At 35.8% G+C, this 16,539-nt stretch overlaps 1 protein-coding gene across 1 annotated transcript in view; it reads left to right on the top strand.

Annotated features, from left to right (window-relative positions):
- Positions 1-16,539, top strand: part of IFT81 (intraflagellar transport 81) — a 43,142-nt gene that overhangs the window by 1,252 nt on the left and 25,351 nt on the right. Inside the window, exons 3-8 of the mRNA XM_050906533.1 lie at positions 507-687; positions 3,631-3,720; positions 4,798-4,863; positions 5,182-5,292; positions 6,542-6,626; positions 14,698-14,861. Coding sequence (XP_050762490.1) covers positions 507-687; positions 3,631-3,720; positions 4,798-4,863; positions 5,182-5,292; positions 6,542-6,626; positions 14,698-14,861 — 697 coding nt within the window. The remainder of the gene's footprint in view (positions 1-506; positions 688-3,630; positions 3,721-4,797; positions 4,864-5,181; positions 5,293-6,541; positions 6,627-14,697; positions 14,862-16,539) is intronic.

The following is a 16,539-nucleotide window of genomic DNA, read 5'->3' as shown; positions in this document are numbered from 1 at the left end:
CCTTGTCCCTATAGACTATGGTATAGGGGATGCCAGCAGAAGGCACCTGCAGGTGTAGGCTGCCCCTCGGGCCCTGCTGCAGCAGCTGCTATTGCGGAGCCAGCCAGGAGAGGGTGCCGCATGACTGGCAGGGTCACTCCCTTCCCCATCCCTTTCAGACCAGCCGTCCGAGGCTGGATTGCACCCTCCTGCCCCAGGTTATAACCCAGAAAACCCACACTCTTCCCACGTTGCCTTTATTCCCGAAGAATATCGCCGAAAAGGAAGAGTCGTTGTTGCTGGCTTTAGCCTTTTGATGTGTTACGGGGTTTTTATCTGTCTCAAGGTAGCAGAATCAGGATCACAAACAGCAAACTGGCATCATGACTGTTTTCTCTTTTAACAGCATTAAGAAAATCATGAGGCAAGTGGAGATGGAATGTCAAAATATTGCAAATTGTTTGTTCCAAGCCAGTGTTCTTTAGTTTGAGATTTACTGGTATTTTCTTTTTGTTGTTTTCATATAGGAGTGCATTTCGCCAAGGGTTAGTTACTGGAAGCAAACCTGTAATTCATCCTGTCTTACATTGGCTTCTTCAGAGGACCAATGAACTCAAGAAAAGAGCTTACCTGGCACGTTTCTTAGTAAAATTGGAAGTGCCAGCGGAGTTCCTACAGGATGATACTGTGGCTGACATCAACAAACAGGTACCATTTTTCATGAATGCCAACATTTTACGTTAATTAATTAAACTGCCAATAGGAGGAGGGATAAATGAATCAGGGAGTTACTGTTGAGATGTGTGTTCACGTGAGTTATGTTAAGAGCATGTTGGAATCAAGGGTGAGCAAAGATTCGTAATAAGAAATACATGTCTTGACCACCTTTCTTCCAATAATCCTGAAATTGTGTATTAATAGGTAGCATTGAATGAAAAGGTTTTAAGCCCATTAAGCACTGGGTGCTAAATAATGTTCAGAGCCATGTTGGCCAAGACAGATTTTTATTTCTTTTTTTTTTTTTTTTCCTATGAACTATGACATGGATATTTTTAACTTCATAAATTACCACTTCAAACTAGTCCAGAAAATGTTATGACCAAAAGCCAATGTCTCCTAATTGTCAACTGATTGTATAGTATTTAGCCCCTAATATTTGTATTAGCCTTATTCCACTTCTGCTTCAACCATTTTTTTTGGTGAATAAGTAAAAAATTTCTTTTTCCCAGGCTGACATTCCTACTCATTATGTTTCCACTTCTTTTGTGAGCATTAAATGTTGATTTTAGATAGTCAGAGTGGGTGGGTTTGAAATGTAAAGCTTGAAGTGAACCAAAGTTATGTTTTTAGATCTGTATTATCTGAGGTACATATTTACCTAATTTTTATCCAGTTTTCTGTGCCTTTTGTTATGTATAGTGACTTGCAAAATCACAGTGTTTTTGAATGTTTGTAACAGGTAACTTGATTTATTAACTGTGCACCAGCAAAGCTGTATAGCCTGACTGAAGCTTGACTAAGCCTTTTATTTTTTTGTTACCACTATCAATATTGGATTTATAATTTGGAATAACTAAGCAGAAGTAGCAAAGAGAGAAAGGAATGCAGATTGTATGTTTTTTCAGTATATTACAGTCTTAATATGTATAAATATCCAGCTCCATTATTTCCATTACGTAAGATGTGTTCCTTTTTGGGATTACAGTAATATAACCGTCTTATTAAACTAATACTCAGCTGATTAATTCAAAACAGAAGCTGGGGTAATATACTGCCTTAACGTAATTTAACATTACAATGCAAATATTTAGATACTAATGAATTAAAGAATTTAGCCTAAATTATTTAGATATACAGGCTTGCAATAGTGTCTTTTAAGAGAAACATTTCAAATATGAGAGTTAGGAAATCTTAGAACATGGTCAAGCTTTATGGGTGTATAGAATCAAGCTCAAATGTACTTTTGTAAATTATTTAAACAAGATACTCGGAACACTTGCCACCTTGCCATTTGTGTTGTGATTTAGACATTGGATTGGCTGCGGTATATAATTTCAAAAGTTATCAACTTCAGGCATAAATCTAGTTGTCCAGTCTTCAGTGAGTTGCCCCCAGGTGCCAGGAATCTTTCTTTCCGCTATAGGAACGTGGGTGTTCTTTGGTCATTTGAGTGTATCACTTATTTCGGGTGCACATGGGGTAGCTGCAGCTTTTATTTGGTGAAAATGAGAAACCTTCCCTTCATTATGATCTGGCAAACTGTGCTATGCCCTTGTTTGAATCTTGCCATTGGTCTTGAAATTTTGTGTCCCAATAAGGAAAAGACTTACTAAACTCCCCTTTTGAAAGAGGTAGAGAATCCACACAAAGGAAAGCTGTTGGACATCAGCAATCGTGAATACAGTTGCTCAGAGACTACCTGCTATTTCATTATTTGTTAAAGCACTTAACTGCTATAATGCATAAGTGATATAATGCAGGCCAGTTGCGTTTTTACTCCTACCTTATTGTAACTCATTCTTCATTGTCCAGTGTGTGCATACCTTATCAAACGTTTATTTGCCATTTAATCAAGCTCTTTCTCTATTATTTTATCTTCTTCTCAGTAGCCATTTTATTGCTATATTTTTGAATTCATTCCAGCTTGTCAGTGTGTGCCTAATATTGAAACAACCAGAAATGAACAGAGCATTCTAGATGCTCGTTCCCCAGGGTTTTATAGAATAGAATTGCTGCTTCACTGCTCAGGGATATGATGCCTTTGTTTGAACTGGCCTTTGCCGTTGCCATTTTGTGTTCAACATTCATATCAATTGCTCTTTCCAGGAAGTAAAAAATGACTTGATATTCTCTTTTTAGATTTTTCCATCTCACTGAATGGCTGTTTCTGTGGAGATTATCTTTCCTTATATCTCAGCTTGCATTTCTCCAACTTGAATCTAAATTTATTTCCTATCCATATTTCTAAACTCTTTCTGTCCCCTGTTATTTCTCTACCCACACAGACTTTCACACTGCCTCTCAGTTTAAGATTACTGGTGGGCAATGTACTGGAGTGGAAGTAGCACGCTGTCTACTTCTTTCTAACTACCAAACTACATATATCAATCTCTGTAATATACTGAGGGCATGATTATGCAATGTGTCAAAACTATTTCTCACATGTTAAGTCAGGTGTGCTCTTGGACCGCTTTGCTGGATTGAAGCTCAGTGCTCTATAGTTTCAAGCCCCAATGCTTTGATCAAGCATGTTGTTAGATCAAGCTCTTCTTTTTTGGCTGATAAATTTACATATGTGATATACACAGATTTATAGTAAGAGAGAATAATTTGTTAATACAGCATTGTCCCTTTCAGATAACATCTTACCTTCCTGTTTTGAAAATACACTATGTATTACAAGGGCAGAGGTGAAAATACTGAAGAAATTGTGACACTTCTGAGTGTACTTTCAAATGGAAGATAATTCACTGTGATTTTTTATTTTTGCTTTATGAGTTGGCAAGCTTTTGTGATGCAAAAATGCCTTTAATTCTTGTTCTCACCATATTTCTATTTCTATATTTACTGTCTTAGTAGTAAAGCAACATGTTGATCTGAAAAGCCTTAGACACAGAGCTCATTCTGCATGGTTTTTATTTCATTTTATAGTATGAAGAACTGATGGAAGCATTTAAAAACCTACATAAGGAGTGCGAGCAGCTCAAAACATCTGGTTTATCTACTGCAGAAATCAGAAGGGTAAAAAAATCTGACAAAATCGCACAATTTTTGTTTAGATTTTTTTTGAATGTCAGTTCTATTTTTGTTGGTTTTGTGGACTCATTGCAGCGTATAAGGTGCACAGGTCAGAGCTGTTAGGCACTGCAGCTGCCTTTTTGAAACTGCTCTCTGTTGGCAAACAGATTAGCAAGTCCTTGCTCATGCTTAGAACTGAGCTTTCTGAAGCAGATTGGGAAACAAGGCTGCCAAGACTCTGTTCATCATGATTTTCAAATATTAGAACGCCTTTTCTTGTGAATACAAACTGATACAAAGCCTTTTGCTTTACTGATTTAGGGTAATAATTTCAGAGGGTGTTGAATGAATTAAGAGATTAAGTCAACAAAAATGATGATCCTGTGTGGCTAAGGTGTTAAGTAAAGATGTTTGCCCTGTTTCAGCAAAATATTTAAGCGCAGGTACAGCTTTTCAGTAAGACATATGGACAAGTTAAGCCAATGTTGAGATAAGGCCTAAATTTGGTGAATTTATTTCCCTTTCTCTCATAACTATCAATCTCTTGAATCCTGCTGTTGTAAGATAGGATTAAAGGCGAATAATAATTTGATACATGTTTGAGCACTAGAAAGTATTTCTTTTAACACAATTTTAATACAAAAAGTGGCAGCAAACATCACTCATATGCAACTTCATGCAGAATTGTCTGCCAGGAGGTGGGTAATGATGGTAACATTAAGAACATATGTTAGACTGCATCAGATGTTGAATTCATGCTGATTTTTGCTTGGTTGTTTCTGTTTGTTTTTATTTTAGAGAAATCCACCTGCTTTTATTTTAAATGTTCACACTAATACTCAAGGATGCAGATGAAGGAATGTTAGCATAAAGAGAGTGGGAACTGTGGGGGAAGTAAGAGAGAAAAAAAGAGATTGGAATCCTGGATGTTCTGATCATAGATCAATAAAATTATAACCGCTTCAGTGTGTTCAGAGAAGAATTCTGATTTTTCATATTAATTTGAACAGAATTTAGTCCAATCCATGTTATATTGTAAATAAATTAACATTTCTTTATCTATTTTTTTCTGCTTTTCAGGACATCAGTGCAATGGAAGAGGAGAAAGATCAACTCATCAAAAGAGTAGAGCGTCTTAAGAAGAGGGTAATAAGAGAAGTAACACTGTTACATTTCAGTGTCATAATCCTTGGCTTGCAACTCTGATTTTGGAATGCAAACAAGGATTAAGATAAACATACTGTATGTCTAGGAAGGAATCGAATAACTAATTGACCCACAGGGAATCTCCCTAGGCGTTAGTCCAGAGCTTTTAAGAATCTTGAGTCCAGTACTTTGCTGTCATTTCTGAGTAGTAACATGTATGGGAAGGAAATGCTAAGTGGGCTTGTGAGACATATGATCTCTTTAATGTATTTCTCAACTATCTGACAGTAACATGCACTATTTATCCACTTGCTGTAGGTGGAGACAGTACAAAATCATCAACGAATGCTTGAAATAGCAAGGCAGCTTCGCTTAGAAAAAGAGAGAGAAGAATCTTTGGCTCAACAGAAACAAGAACAAAAAAATCAGGTACTGACATAAAAGCGTACCTATTGAAATAAATAGTTGTTGACATTTGTTTGGGAATCATGCATTTAAAAAGTACATCAGGAACAACAGTACAGAGTTTCTCCAAACATCAGAAAATTAAATCCCATTTAAAATATAAATATCTATGTATATTTTAAGGGAAGAGGCTTGACCCTGCAAGTTTTGAACACCTCATTCAAGGTACTTGGCTGCCTCACCTGCCACTGACATCATCATTTAGCAGTCCCAGGAAATGTTCCATGACTTACTGTTGTAGCACCCAAAGAGAATTCTTTATATTTATGGTAGTGAGCAAATGTTTCCTTAGTTTGATTTGTATCTCTGTGCATCTGCACTAAGGTTGCAGGGGCTGAGTGCCTCAGCTTTTCACTGGGTGGGGGGAATGTGTATTCAGGAGCAACCTGGGGTTTTGGTCCCCAAGTTTGACAAAGATGATGTCCTGGGAAGCACTGGAAGCAGTTGACATCTGAATATAAGGGTGGGTTTTAGTCCTGAGCTATGTTGTCAAAACAAGATACTTCAATAAAATCCAGTGCCATATTGTTACATCATCTCACCCCATGCTGTAACATGAACTTCAACACTGTATTAAAAGGGGAAAAAACCCCAGATTTCTAGTATTACAGTCTATATCTGGATGTGGAATCAATGTGAATCCGTAGGCTTTCAAGCTGTTGGATCTTTGCTTGAACATGAGTGAGATCACAAGTAAAATGAATGTGATGTCCAGCTAATTCCAGTTCTTAGTACACTCTCTCTAAATCACAAAAATGGTAATCAACTGGGTGTTGTTTGGCAACAAGCTTTCCAGTGTGCTCTCAAGTTGGACGGTGGATTGCTGTGACAATCAGCTGCACTGAAGAACTGCAGTATAAGGATAGTTATCTGCTGCAATCCTGATTCTTGCTGTCTTTTTTTTTTGTTGTTCTAATGTTCAAGCCACTCATATTTTTGGTTGAAAATTGTTTCATGAATTTCTGCTGTAGAGAAAATATCACTTGGGAGTACAAGAATACTTTCCTCAATTAACACTAGAGAATATCAAGTAAACCCAGGCCAATTGTTGAAAATTTGTTTTGGCACGTTCCCTTGCGAAACAGATAATCACCAGATGCTTATAGCTACCATTTTTTATATTTGGGATTCTTTTTGATACTCTTTTGTTTTAGTTGTTTGTATATGCATTTCAAAGGAATGAGCTTATGTGTGTCCAATTCTCTCTCAAAAGTTGTTCCATACAGAGCAGAGACTGCAAAGAGCACAGCTCCAGCTGAAAGAGATGCATCATGCAGTAGTGGATTCAAAACCTGAAAGTAAGTAGTAATCTATAAAGGCTGGGGGTTTACACTTCTCTGTTAGAAATGAAATAAAAACTGGATGGCTGTCAGTAATATGGTAGTGCCAAAAAGCATGCAGGAACTTAAGAGAACCTAAAGAAAGAAATAACCTGTGTTCTAAAGGCACATACTGGAGATCCTAAGGCTGACTCTGCCTTGCCACAAAAAGCCAGGGAGACAATCACAAGGGAAGATGATATCAGGCATATTTTTGAGGTCCACTTTTTAAAAAATCTTGAAACAGTTAAATACTGAATACTAACCATAATACCCTGCAATAAAAAAAAAACAGTTGGAACTACAAAGGGTTGGAAAAAGCAGACACCTCTTACTAAACCAGGAGTTTGTCTGTTCTAAGGTTTTATGCCTTTTGTATTTGTAATTGGGCATTGGTGAAATACTGCTTCTTAAAAATGTTCTCAATGAATGTACAAATACATTGAATACTATGTTTTATTCAGTATAGACTTGTTTTTCTAGTTACCTTCTATAAAATATTTGTTTGAAAAGCTTTAAGGCCTGTTTCTTATTGTAGGGCAATTTTGTGTTGTAGTTTTGTATGGTACCAAAAATAAAGCTACTTCCTAATTAAGCTTTTTTTATAGATCATGGATTATATATGTATACATACACACACACTTGTATATGATTATGTTTATAAGTATATACAATACATACTAGATATATCTATATAGTAAAGCCTATGTATTTATATATGAATATATTTGTTTACATATGAAAATACTTTGTTCTCATGATACAGCTGTAGCTGATTGAGTTGTACATTGCTGTATTACATTAATAATAGCAAGATTGTTTCTCCTCGTTTTCGGTGGTATCTCAGTCTACAAATAACCTCAGCAAAATAAATTATACTACTTGTGGAGTAAGTTAGTAGTCTATGATCATTTATAAAAACAGCAGGTGGGAAGGAATTGCATTTACTAGATAAGTGCATTACTAACTGTCTTCAAAGGCTACAATTCTACAGCCTCTAGGTTTCTGATGATTTAATCACTTAGAAGGAAATGCAACAAGGATTAGCCTGGCAGTTTGACAACAAAACTGGGAGTCAGTTTAGGGTTCAGTATTTCAGATGTATGTGATCTTTGGCAAATCGCTTAACCCCTTTCAGTTTGTCTCTTGCACTTGGTTATTAATAACACATCACAGGACTGATAGAGGTTTTATGTGCTGTTCATACAGGCATTGGGGTTGATTTATAGGGAAATAGTTTACTGTATGTAAAGTAGTGTGAAGGTATAAGACTCAGAATGGTCCTTTTCACAGGGCTTTTCCAGTTGCATTCTAAGTTGCTGTGGTAAAAAAAAGCCATAGAATGATTTTTGTTATATGTATAAATTACTTCCAAAATGATAGAATCTGACTATTGATTTAAACTTAGTAAAGTAAGTCATTGTCCTACTCTTTCAAGTACATTTAATATTCCAGTTGCATCACATAACTGCTTTGGCAGCTGCTTTGAGTTAGAGAATTCTTTTCAGTCACCAGCACGTTGCGTTGTTATTGCTTCATAATTTTACTTTAATTTTTTTACGATGCTCATCAGCCACTAAACCACAAATGGAAGTAAAAGAGTATCTGAACTATCTTCTTTACTCAAAGGGACCTGCAGTGGATTTTATAACTGTTCCATTTTTGCAGTAGCTATCAGAGAGTTTATACGGCAAAGCTGTGTCAACATTTCTATTTAAGTTTCTGGGTTTTTTTTAAGGCCAATGGAAACTTGATGGGTTCAGTTCACAGAAGCAAAGGTAACATAATAAAAAGCCAGTAATATGTCATTTAATCATTGAGATGAAAATAAAGATAAAGTTAACATATTTAATTTCCTTATCTTGAGTCCTGCTTACAGGGAAAAAGAAAGTGTTTAGATGTTCCGAAGAAAAACTTGGAGTCATTACTTAAGAAAACTTGTGTTGAAATTTTGCCCAAACAAAGACTTCAGGACTTAGCTTTGTAATTGCTTTTCCCCATAGTAGTTACAAAGACACTGCCTGTAGTAGCAATTACAGAATGCCAACTGTGTTTTTTAAATAATTGAAGTTAGGTGACCACAGTGCACTGAATAGGATTCCATTTATTTTAAAAGCTTTGTTGGTCTACAGTTAGCACAATTTATTTTATTTTAAAAATTCCCTTTGGCTGCAGTTTGGTACCTCAGCTGCCTACTTGTATCAGTATAGCTTGTATACTGACAATTCAACGGCTGGTTGGTAGGTGTGGATTTTCACTGGAAGTTAGATACTTTTCCTTTAAAATAATTTTCTTCCATTTTTAATACTTCAGGTGTTTTTACTTCCAAAGCAAGATAAAATGATAAAAGTTGTTGTTAATGTGTAGAAGCTTTTTTTGTGTGTCTTACAGATGCATGCTGCTTTGATTACTTCATCTTCTAATTAATTTAGGATGAAGTACTTTAAAGAAATGTAAAGGAACTCTTTAAGGAATGCAACTAGCATAGATTCATGAGTATCATTAACGTGCAGTTAGCGTCAGTCTGCGTTAGCTGTGCCAGGAAAATACAGCTTATGGTTAGTCGGTTTTTAACTCTTAGAAATATAATATTTAGAAGACTTGGTATTGTATCATGAAAAACAGTTGACTGTTATGAGATGTTTTGTAGACTAAAATTAATCATACTGGTTTCCACAGTACACTCCTTCCCTGTTCTTTAACTTCAGTACTACCCAGTATGTTGTTTGACTACAGAGAAGCAGTTGCTGCTGGTAGCACTAAGGAGCATGAATTTGCAGTTTCTGGGGGTTTTTTTGTTGTTGTTGTTCTGGATATGAATAGTATTTTTATTAACACTGACCACTAGTTTGAATAACCTAGCTCATGCTTTCTCAGCAAGATTGCCATCCTTTTGCTTTGAATATCTCTGCTGGCACAAACACAAATTGTTAACGCCAAGAAGCGAACTGAATTACTGAAATTCTTGATCTCTGTCCATTTTACAGAACATTATTGTTCGCTTTATTGGCGGAAATACGAAGAAGTGGATGACTAGCTTGAAAATATTGATTAAAAGAATGTGTTAAGATGATCATTGTTGATAAACAGTGAAATGTGTAATTTATATACTTCATTAAGTTAATATGTAGTAATAGATTTAGAGCACAGAAGACTTCAATGCTCTTCAGTCAAAGAGGAATTGCTTTATACAGATGTCTATTTCATGTTATTCTGAACACTTGATGAAAAATAGAAATTTAGGATGCTATTATTCAAATAGTCCATTTGAATGAAAAAATTAACATTTTTCTTTTCCACAGAACTCTTTCCCTAAAATTCCAAGTTTAAATTATCTCCACTAACACTGCAGACCACATTACAATTAAAGTTAGAGATGTATTTGGTAAAGGAAAATGGCTTAGGTGGAACTTTATAATAAATAGAATCATTTAAAGATGGAAATAAAATCACTATCAATTGTTGCAAGGTCAGGGGGAAAGCACTTTTAAGCTAACTTGATATCTTTGATGAGAATGCAAGTCTGGTTGGTAAGATAATAGTATTGCTATGGTTGACTTTTTTAAGACCATCGACTCTTTATTTGCACCCCATTTTGAAGAACAAACAAGGCAGCAAAAATTCAACATGACCTATGTTAAAAGGATTAAAAGGCAACTGAAAATTTTAGAAAGGAAATTAATCAGGAAATCATCACTGAGTGGATATGTTTCTAATTGGGACATGCAGAAATTAGTGATTGGCTCTTTTTTGGTTAGTATTTACATCAGATACCTGAAAGAAAATAGCAAATGATCAATGGTGAAATTGTCAGATGAAATGAAAATTGGGGAAATGACTGAATAATGAGGAGGGCAGACTGTTGATTCAAAGTGACCTTCATCACTTAGGAAGCCAAGCCCATGCCAACAGTATATATTTTAAGGAATAGCCAAATGCCACGGTATTCCTCTAGGAATCATGTATATGCAATGTAGTTACAGCATGTGGGGCTCTTCCCTAAGAAGTGACTCTGAAAAGGACTTGTGGGTTATGGTGTAAAAATGGTCGAACTGGAGCTCCCAGTGTCAAAGATTTGGTGCTATCCATGCATTTATTTATGGAAGAAAATGGAATAGGAGAGTTATTACCTCTCTTTTTAGCTCTGACGTGTCCATCACTGCAACACTGTGTCCATTGACCAGAATTCAAGAAGAATACTGAAAGGTCAGAGACACTTCAAAGAGCATCAATAATAATTATAAACATGGAAAGCATAACTTACAGTGGCAAATTCAGGAAGCTTTTTAGTTTTTCAAGGAGATATCGAAGGGATGATTTGATCATAATCTGTCAGTGTCTGCATGTCCCAGACCTCTGTTTAATACAGGGAAATTGGAAGTGCTATCATTGGAAGCTGTGGATGGAATCATTTCAATACTCTCTTATTGAGGATGATTGCAGAAAGGGAAGTGAAGGCTTTGATGTAATAAGTGAATGCCATGTGGAAGTCTGTTCTAGACCTGTCTTTGTCGCGGCCTTCCTATGTGATATTAAACGAAGTGTTGGCAGATAGTCTGTAAAATGAGTGCTCCTCTTTCTTTTCTTTTTTTTTTTTTTTCCTCTTTTTAAAAAAAAATCAGTTATTGTTGCAAGTGGTTTTGGTATAGGATGCACAATTGGTAGCCTGTAGAGGGAAAACAAGTAGGAAAAGAAGTGGGAATCTGAGCGCAAGGTGAATCAAGTTTTAGATACATTAACAGAATTATGCAGAGAAACTTGCCTCTTTCCTACATGACTGAGCAAGCACTATGAAACTCTTTCTCCCATCCCTCTCTCTGTAATAATAATAATAATAAAAAAATTTGAATGGAAAACATGAGGAGTTGCTGTTAATAGCTCCCCACATGTAAATACATGGTTGGCAGAACCTTGCTAAAATAACCTTAGGGCACAGAGCCAGACTTTCTGTGCAGCTTACGTATGTAGATTTTGTAACCATAAGTCAATGTTAAAACATTAAAAACAGAATTTATATGTGTAATGGAAAGATTTGAAGTATGCTTGCTTTTCTTTCCTCTGGCCTGGGAATTTGAAAAAAGAATGTTTTTCACTGAAAAAAAAAAATCAAAACAAGAGCTGCCCTATGTTTTGGTTTTTAAGGTTCTGTTAAGCAGCAAAAATAGTTCTTAGGTAGTTACTTCTCCATATATTGAATCGTATAGGAGGAAAAATATATCCAAAGTATTTAGGAAAGAAACTACATTAGTCATGAGGGATGTTGACATCATCATGTCTTTCCCCATCAAGATGTCAAGTTTTAACTTGCTTCATTGCCTGTTGCACCGTCAAGAGTAAGCATGATGCAGAACCAGTCAGTGTTTAAAAGAAGTTGGTAATAGCTCTCAGGTTATCTGAGAAATAAATCTAGATAGCGATCAAGGTTATACCCTGTGAAGTCATTAGGTCCCCGCTCTTATGAAAGCAATTGTTTAGGTGTGGTTATTTCCTGAGTTTAGTGTCATATCTACAATAAATTATTTAGGCATGTACCTTTTTATAAGAAAACTAGAGTAGTACAAGAAATAAAGTTTAGGCTATATATGCAGATTTTTTTTGCTACTAAGAAGAAAACAAGAAATTAGTCTGATGACATAAAAATATTAATATTTAATATCAGAATAATTTAATTGATATCACTTTGATTTCCACACCAAAGATCTTGGTTATAAATATCAAACTGGGAGTTGTGTTCCTAGTCAGATCTGAGGTGATAATTCAGCTCACAGTGTACGTGGGAAGCTTTGCTGCATTTGCAGGGGTGGTAGATTTCTAGTGAGACATTAAAATGTGGTCCCTCCTGCCCAGCTCTGTCGTGGGCTGAGGAAGACTAGAATCGAGTTCTTCTGGAAGAAAGAAGTGGGAATTCTCTCTCAGTAAGTTCAAGTGTGTTTCTCAAGGCATAGCTGTAGTGCCAAGTACATAATGGCTATTGCATACGTAGAGTAACTCCACTTACCATTCTGAAACCAGTATTGATGCTGTTTGTTTTGCACAAGATAAATGACCTTTCCACGAAGGGGAAAAGATCACGTGGTAGTGTCGCTTTTCATAAATACAAAAATCAACAAACTAAACTGCTGGAAAAGAGGAATTCCCACTCATTTTTAGTTTGTGTTGACTTGACTTTGTCAGCAACACTGCTTTCCCTAGGGTCTGTTTTCTTTCTTCTAGTTCTTGAGGCTTTCTCAAGAACTAATGGCTTATTTCCTCTCTGGCAACTAAACCAAGTAGTTTTCCTTTCAGTCTGAGCTGGGAGCAGAGGGTGAGGAGGATCTATCAGTACGGTGTTTCTGGAGGTAAATAGCAGCAGAATAACGGGGGCCCCTTTTCCTAGGCTTGTATTTCACTTTGTTCTGACCTTCTCCTTTTGTCAGTCAGTGATATGGTCGGCAGGCTTTTTAGCCTGAGAACCAACAACTCTGCTTTCACCTACATCCTTTCCCATTTATGTTTCAGCAACATCAGCTGTACTATTGTATCTCTGTACTCAACCTTTTTTCTGCTTGTGCAGTATATGGAAGAGACAGAGATTGTGAATTTCTTGTTTTTCTTGGCATTTCATGGCAATTCCATATTCTTCCAAATATGGAGAGACACCCCCCCCCCCCCCCCAAAACCCAAACTCTAGCAAGTAGTTTTAAAAAGTTCCTAGGATACTTACCTTTTAGTAATCTAGATAATGAAGAATATTCTGAAATACCTATTCCCACTCTCATCTGACATATAACTTCCAAATCTTACTGTAGGCCTTGGCACAGGTGTCTCGGAGGAGTAATTGCACTAAACTGCCTATTGTCAGCGGAAGACTGTGTAATGTAATTTAAATAGATGCTTTATTTTATTCTGTCCCATTTTTCTAGCTGTGTGTTGTTCATATCTGCATGTACCTGTGTTTATTTATAAATTATCTGTTAAAGAGGCTAAATTACTTTCCCTAGCAAGAGCCAAGTCATCATAAGCATGGTAACATGCAGTGTGCATCAGACTTGTGTAGAGCAAAGCTTATAAATGGGGTTGCTTTTCTCAACAGAATTTTTGACGTTACTCAAGAAGTTCTTCTTGTTTTTTCTATTTTATTATTATTTTCAGCCTTCTCAGTCTATATACTATCCTGAGATTAAACGCTTGTTCTTACAAGAAAAAATAGTGTGCTATTTACAGGGAGGCAATTGATAAGTATTCCAGCAATGTGAAAGACCCTTAAAGTAGGCATACATTAAATTCTGCTCATTTTGAGGCCTTTTTAGATGCCAGATCAGAATAAAGTTTTATTTTAAGGGAGAATTTCCAAGGATATAACAAATCTATACATGAGGTAGGCCAAATTAAGATCTTTGTACAGATAAAGGATTCACCCTGAGATAATTTCTGTCTGTAGATGAAGTGATTCACACGAAACAATGACTTAAGCAATCTGTGAGTAGGACCAACTTCAGGATGCTTGCTCCACTGCTCCAGCCAGGGAAGTTCCAAGGGATACAAGCTTCGAAAAAGCTCTGAGCAAGTCAGCATAGCTGTGACGTGCTTTGCTGCCCCTCATCTTGCATGCACATAAGCAACCAAGTCTAGCTCTTAACTTCTAACATTTCAGAAGAACATAATTACAACACAAAAAAAGTCACATAGAATCCAATATCTTGCTGTGTGTAAGACACACATAGGGTTAATGGCTTTCTATATCAATGCTGCATGTTGAATTTTGCATCTGATTCAGCTAGAGTTTCTTGTAAGAAGGGTTTTATTTGTTTATTGATGAAAAGGAGCTGTCAAGGAGTTAATAGTTATATGTTAGAGATACAGATGGATAATAATACCTATTACATTGTTTAACATCCAGATTAAAAATCTAAATCAAGTAACTACCTGTTTCTTTGAGTGTTGAAGACTCAAATGTTATGCTGTTGATATTGTAATCTGCTGCTAAATACTTTAATGTGCTCGTGAAATCAAACTTAATTATCCGCTACGTTACTTTTATAAACACACGCTGATTTAATTTGTTTTTAAGGTTTAATGAAGAAACTAGAAGAAGAGATAAATTTCAATTCTTACCTAGTTACTGAAAAAATACCTAGAGAGCTTGAAAGTAAGAAGAATTCAGCATATTTCTTACAAAAGGTGGTTGCAGAACCAGCTATGAGTCAATCTGATCTCAATGTACTTGAAATCAAGGTAAGCTGACCAAGGTCACACTTAATTTGTGTTCTGTAGCATAGTCTGAGGTTCTTGTGCACTGTAGTTTTCTTATCCCTACTTTATATCCTTGAGAAAATGTTTAACTCCCAAAGGAACATCCCTTCAGTTGTAAAACAAAGGAAGATGTGTTAATCACTAAATGCAAACTCTCAGATAAGTTAAAAAAAAAAAAAACCACAAAACAAACAAAAACAAACAAACAAAAAACCCCAAACCCCAACTGTATCCTTAAATGCTATTTAGAAAATTGTGTTAGCAGTTTGCTATGGTATGAGCAGAGATGTTAATTTAGCACTAAAGGTTTCATTTTTCTTCTCTTCAGATTTCACTTGTTTTAAACTCTCACTGACATCAAGGGAGTTTATACCAACATATAGAGAGTGTTTCTGGAGTGGTGAACAACATTCTCCGAGTGATACACCTTCATAATATTATGTCTTAATCAATGTGCAATGGCTCAGAACTCCTTAGTGTTTGGAATAGGTCTGCATCGTTTGTTTTAGTTGGTAAGACCAAAGGAAATTTGGGGATCAAATATTTGATTTACCTTTCCAGATTTTTTCAGAAGTTAAAAGCAAATGGTGTTAGAATGAGCAAAAATCCTTATTTGTAGTATATATCCAAAATGTGCAGAGGGATTTGTTGCCACGGAAGTACATTTATATATTTCACTCAATGAAGTTTTCATATTTGCATAATCCTAAATGAAAGATTAAATACGTAATATTATGTTCTAGAAGAATTTAGAGGAATGCTAGTTATTAGTATTTCTATTGATGATGATGATGATGATTTACAACAATGTTAGCTAGGGTAGGAAGACTAGTCCTACACTGTTCAGTCTAAATGTCTTCTCCTTCTCTACCACTTGGTTTTTAATATTCCTAGGATCTCCAACTCAGGGTTTGCTGTGAAATATAGATAATGAGGAAACAGAGTATTTGTAATAGATCAGAGAATGATTTACCCATGGGCGTGAGGGCTGCCATCCACCATTCTTCTTGCGTCTTGAAGCAGAGAGAGGTTCAGCCACTCCATCAATATCATAGTAGCCTGTGCATTCACACACAGAACATGCCAAAGTAATGTAATAAAGAAATGCCCACAGATTTTTTTGGATCAGACGAGAATCAGCAGTCAAGTGTCATCAAGAATACGTTCTATTTTAAGGTTAAGACTACTTTTGTAAAAAGTAAAATCAATGACAGCCTAATGCCATTTTGGATTCCGATTGTTATACTTTTAAGGATGACAGAATTATTAAATGGTAGGTTAGGTCTGAAATAATAAACTAGCTCTCTGATTCAGCCTCTGCTTTCTGAGTTTATTTCTTCTAATCAAAACAATATTTGTGGTTGCAGTTATTTCTTTCAGGCATACTTGAAGCCCTGTTTTGCATCTTCCTTTTCCAAGAGTATTGTTGGGTTTTTGGCAATATTTTAAAAAGCTTCAAGTTGTTTTTTTTTTTTTCCTCTTTCTCCATGAGGTAACCTTTTAATTTGTTATATTTTGGAAGCATGTTCTTCTTAATAGATAATAAAACCATGTCATATACTTGGCTGTTATCACAGCATGGCCTTAGACAGCATTTTTTTTTTAAAGTCAGCCTTCTATTATCTCAGTGTCTTAAAAAGGAGCTGAATTGCACTAAGCA

The sequence above is a fragment of the Gymnogyps californianus genome, chromosome 16 (genome assembly GCF_018139145.2).
Source record: "Gymnogyps californianus isolate 813 chromosome 16, ASM1813914v2, whole genome shotgun sequence".
NCBI classification, from domain to species: Eukaryota; Metazoa; Chordata; class Aves; order Accipitriformes; family Cathartidae; genus Gymnogyps; species Gymnogyps californianus.
Note: the sequence above shows the minus strand (reverse complement) of the source record. Positions and strands in the feature narration are given on the sequence as shown.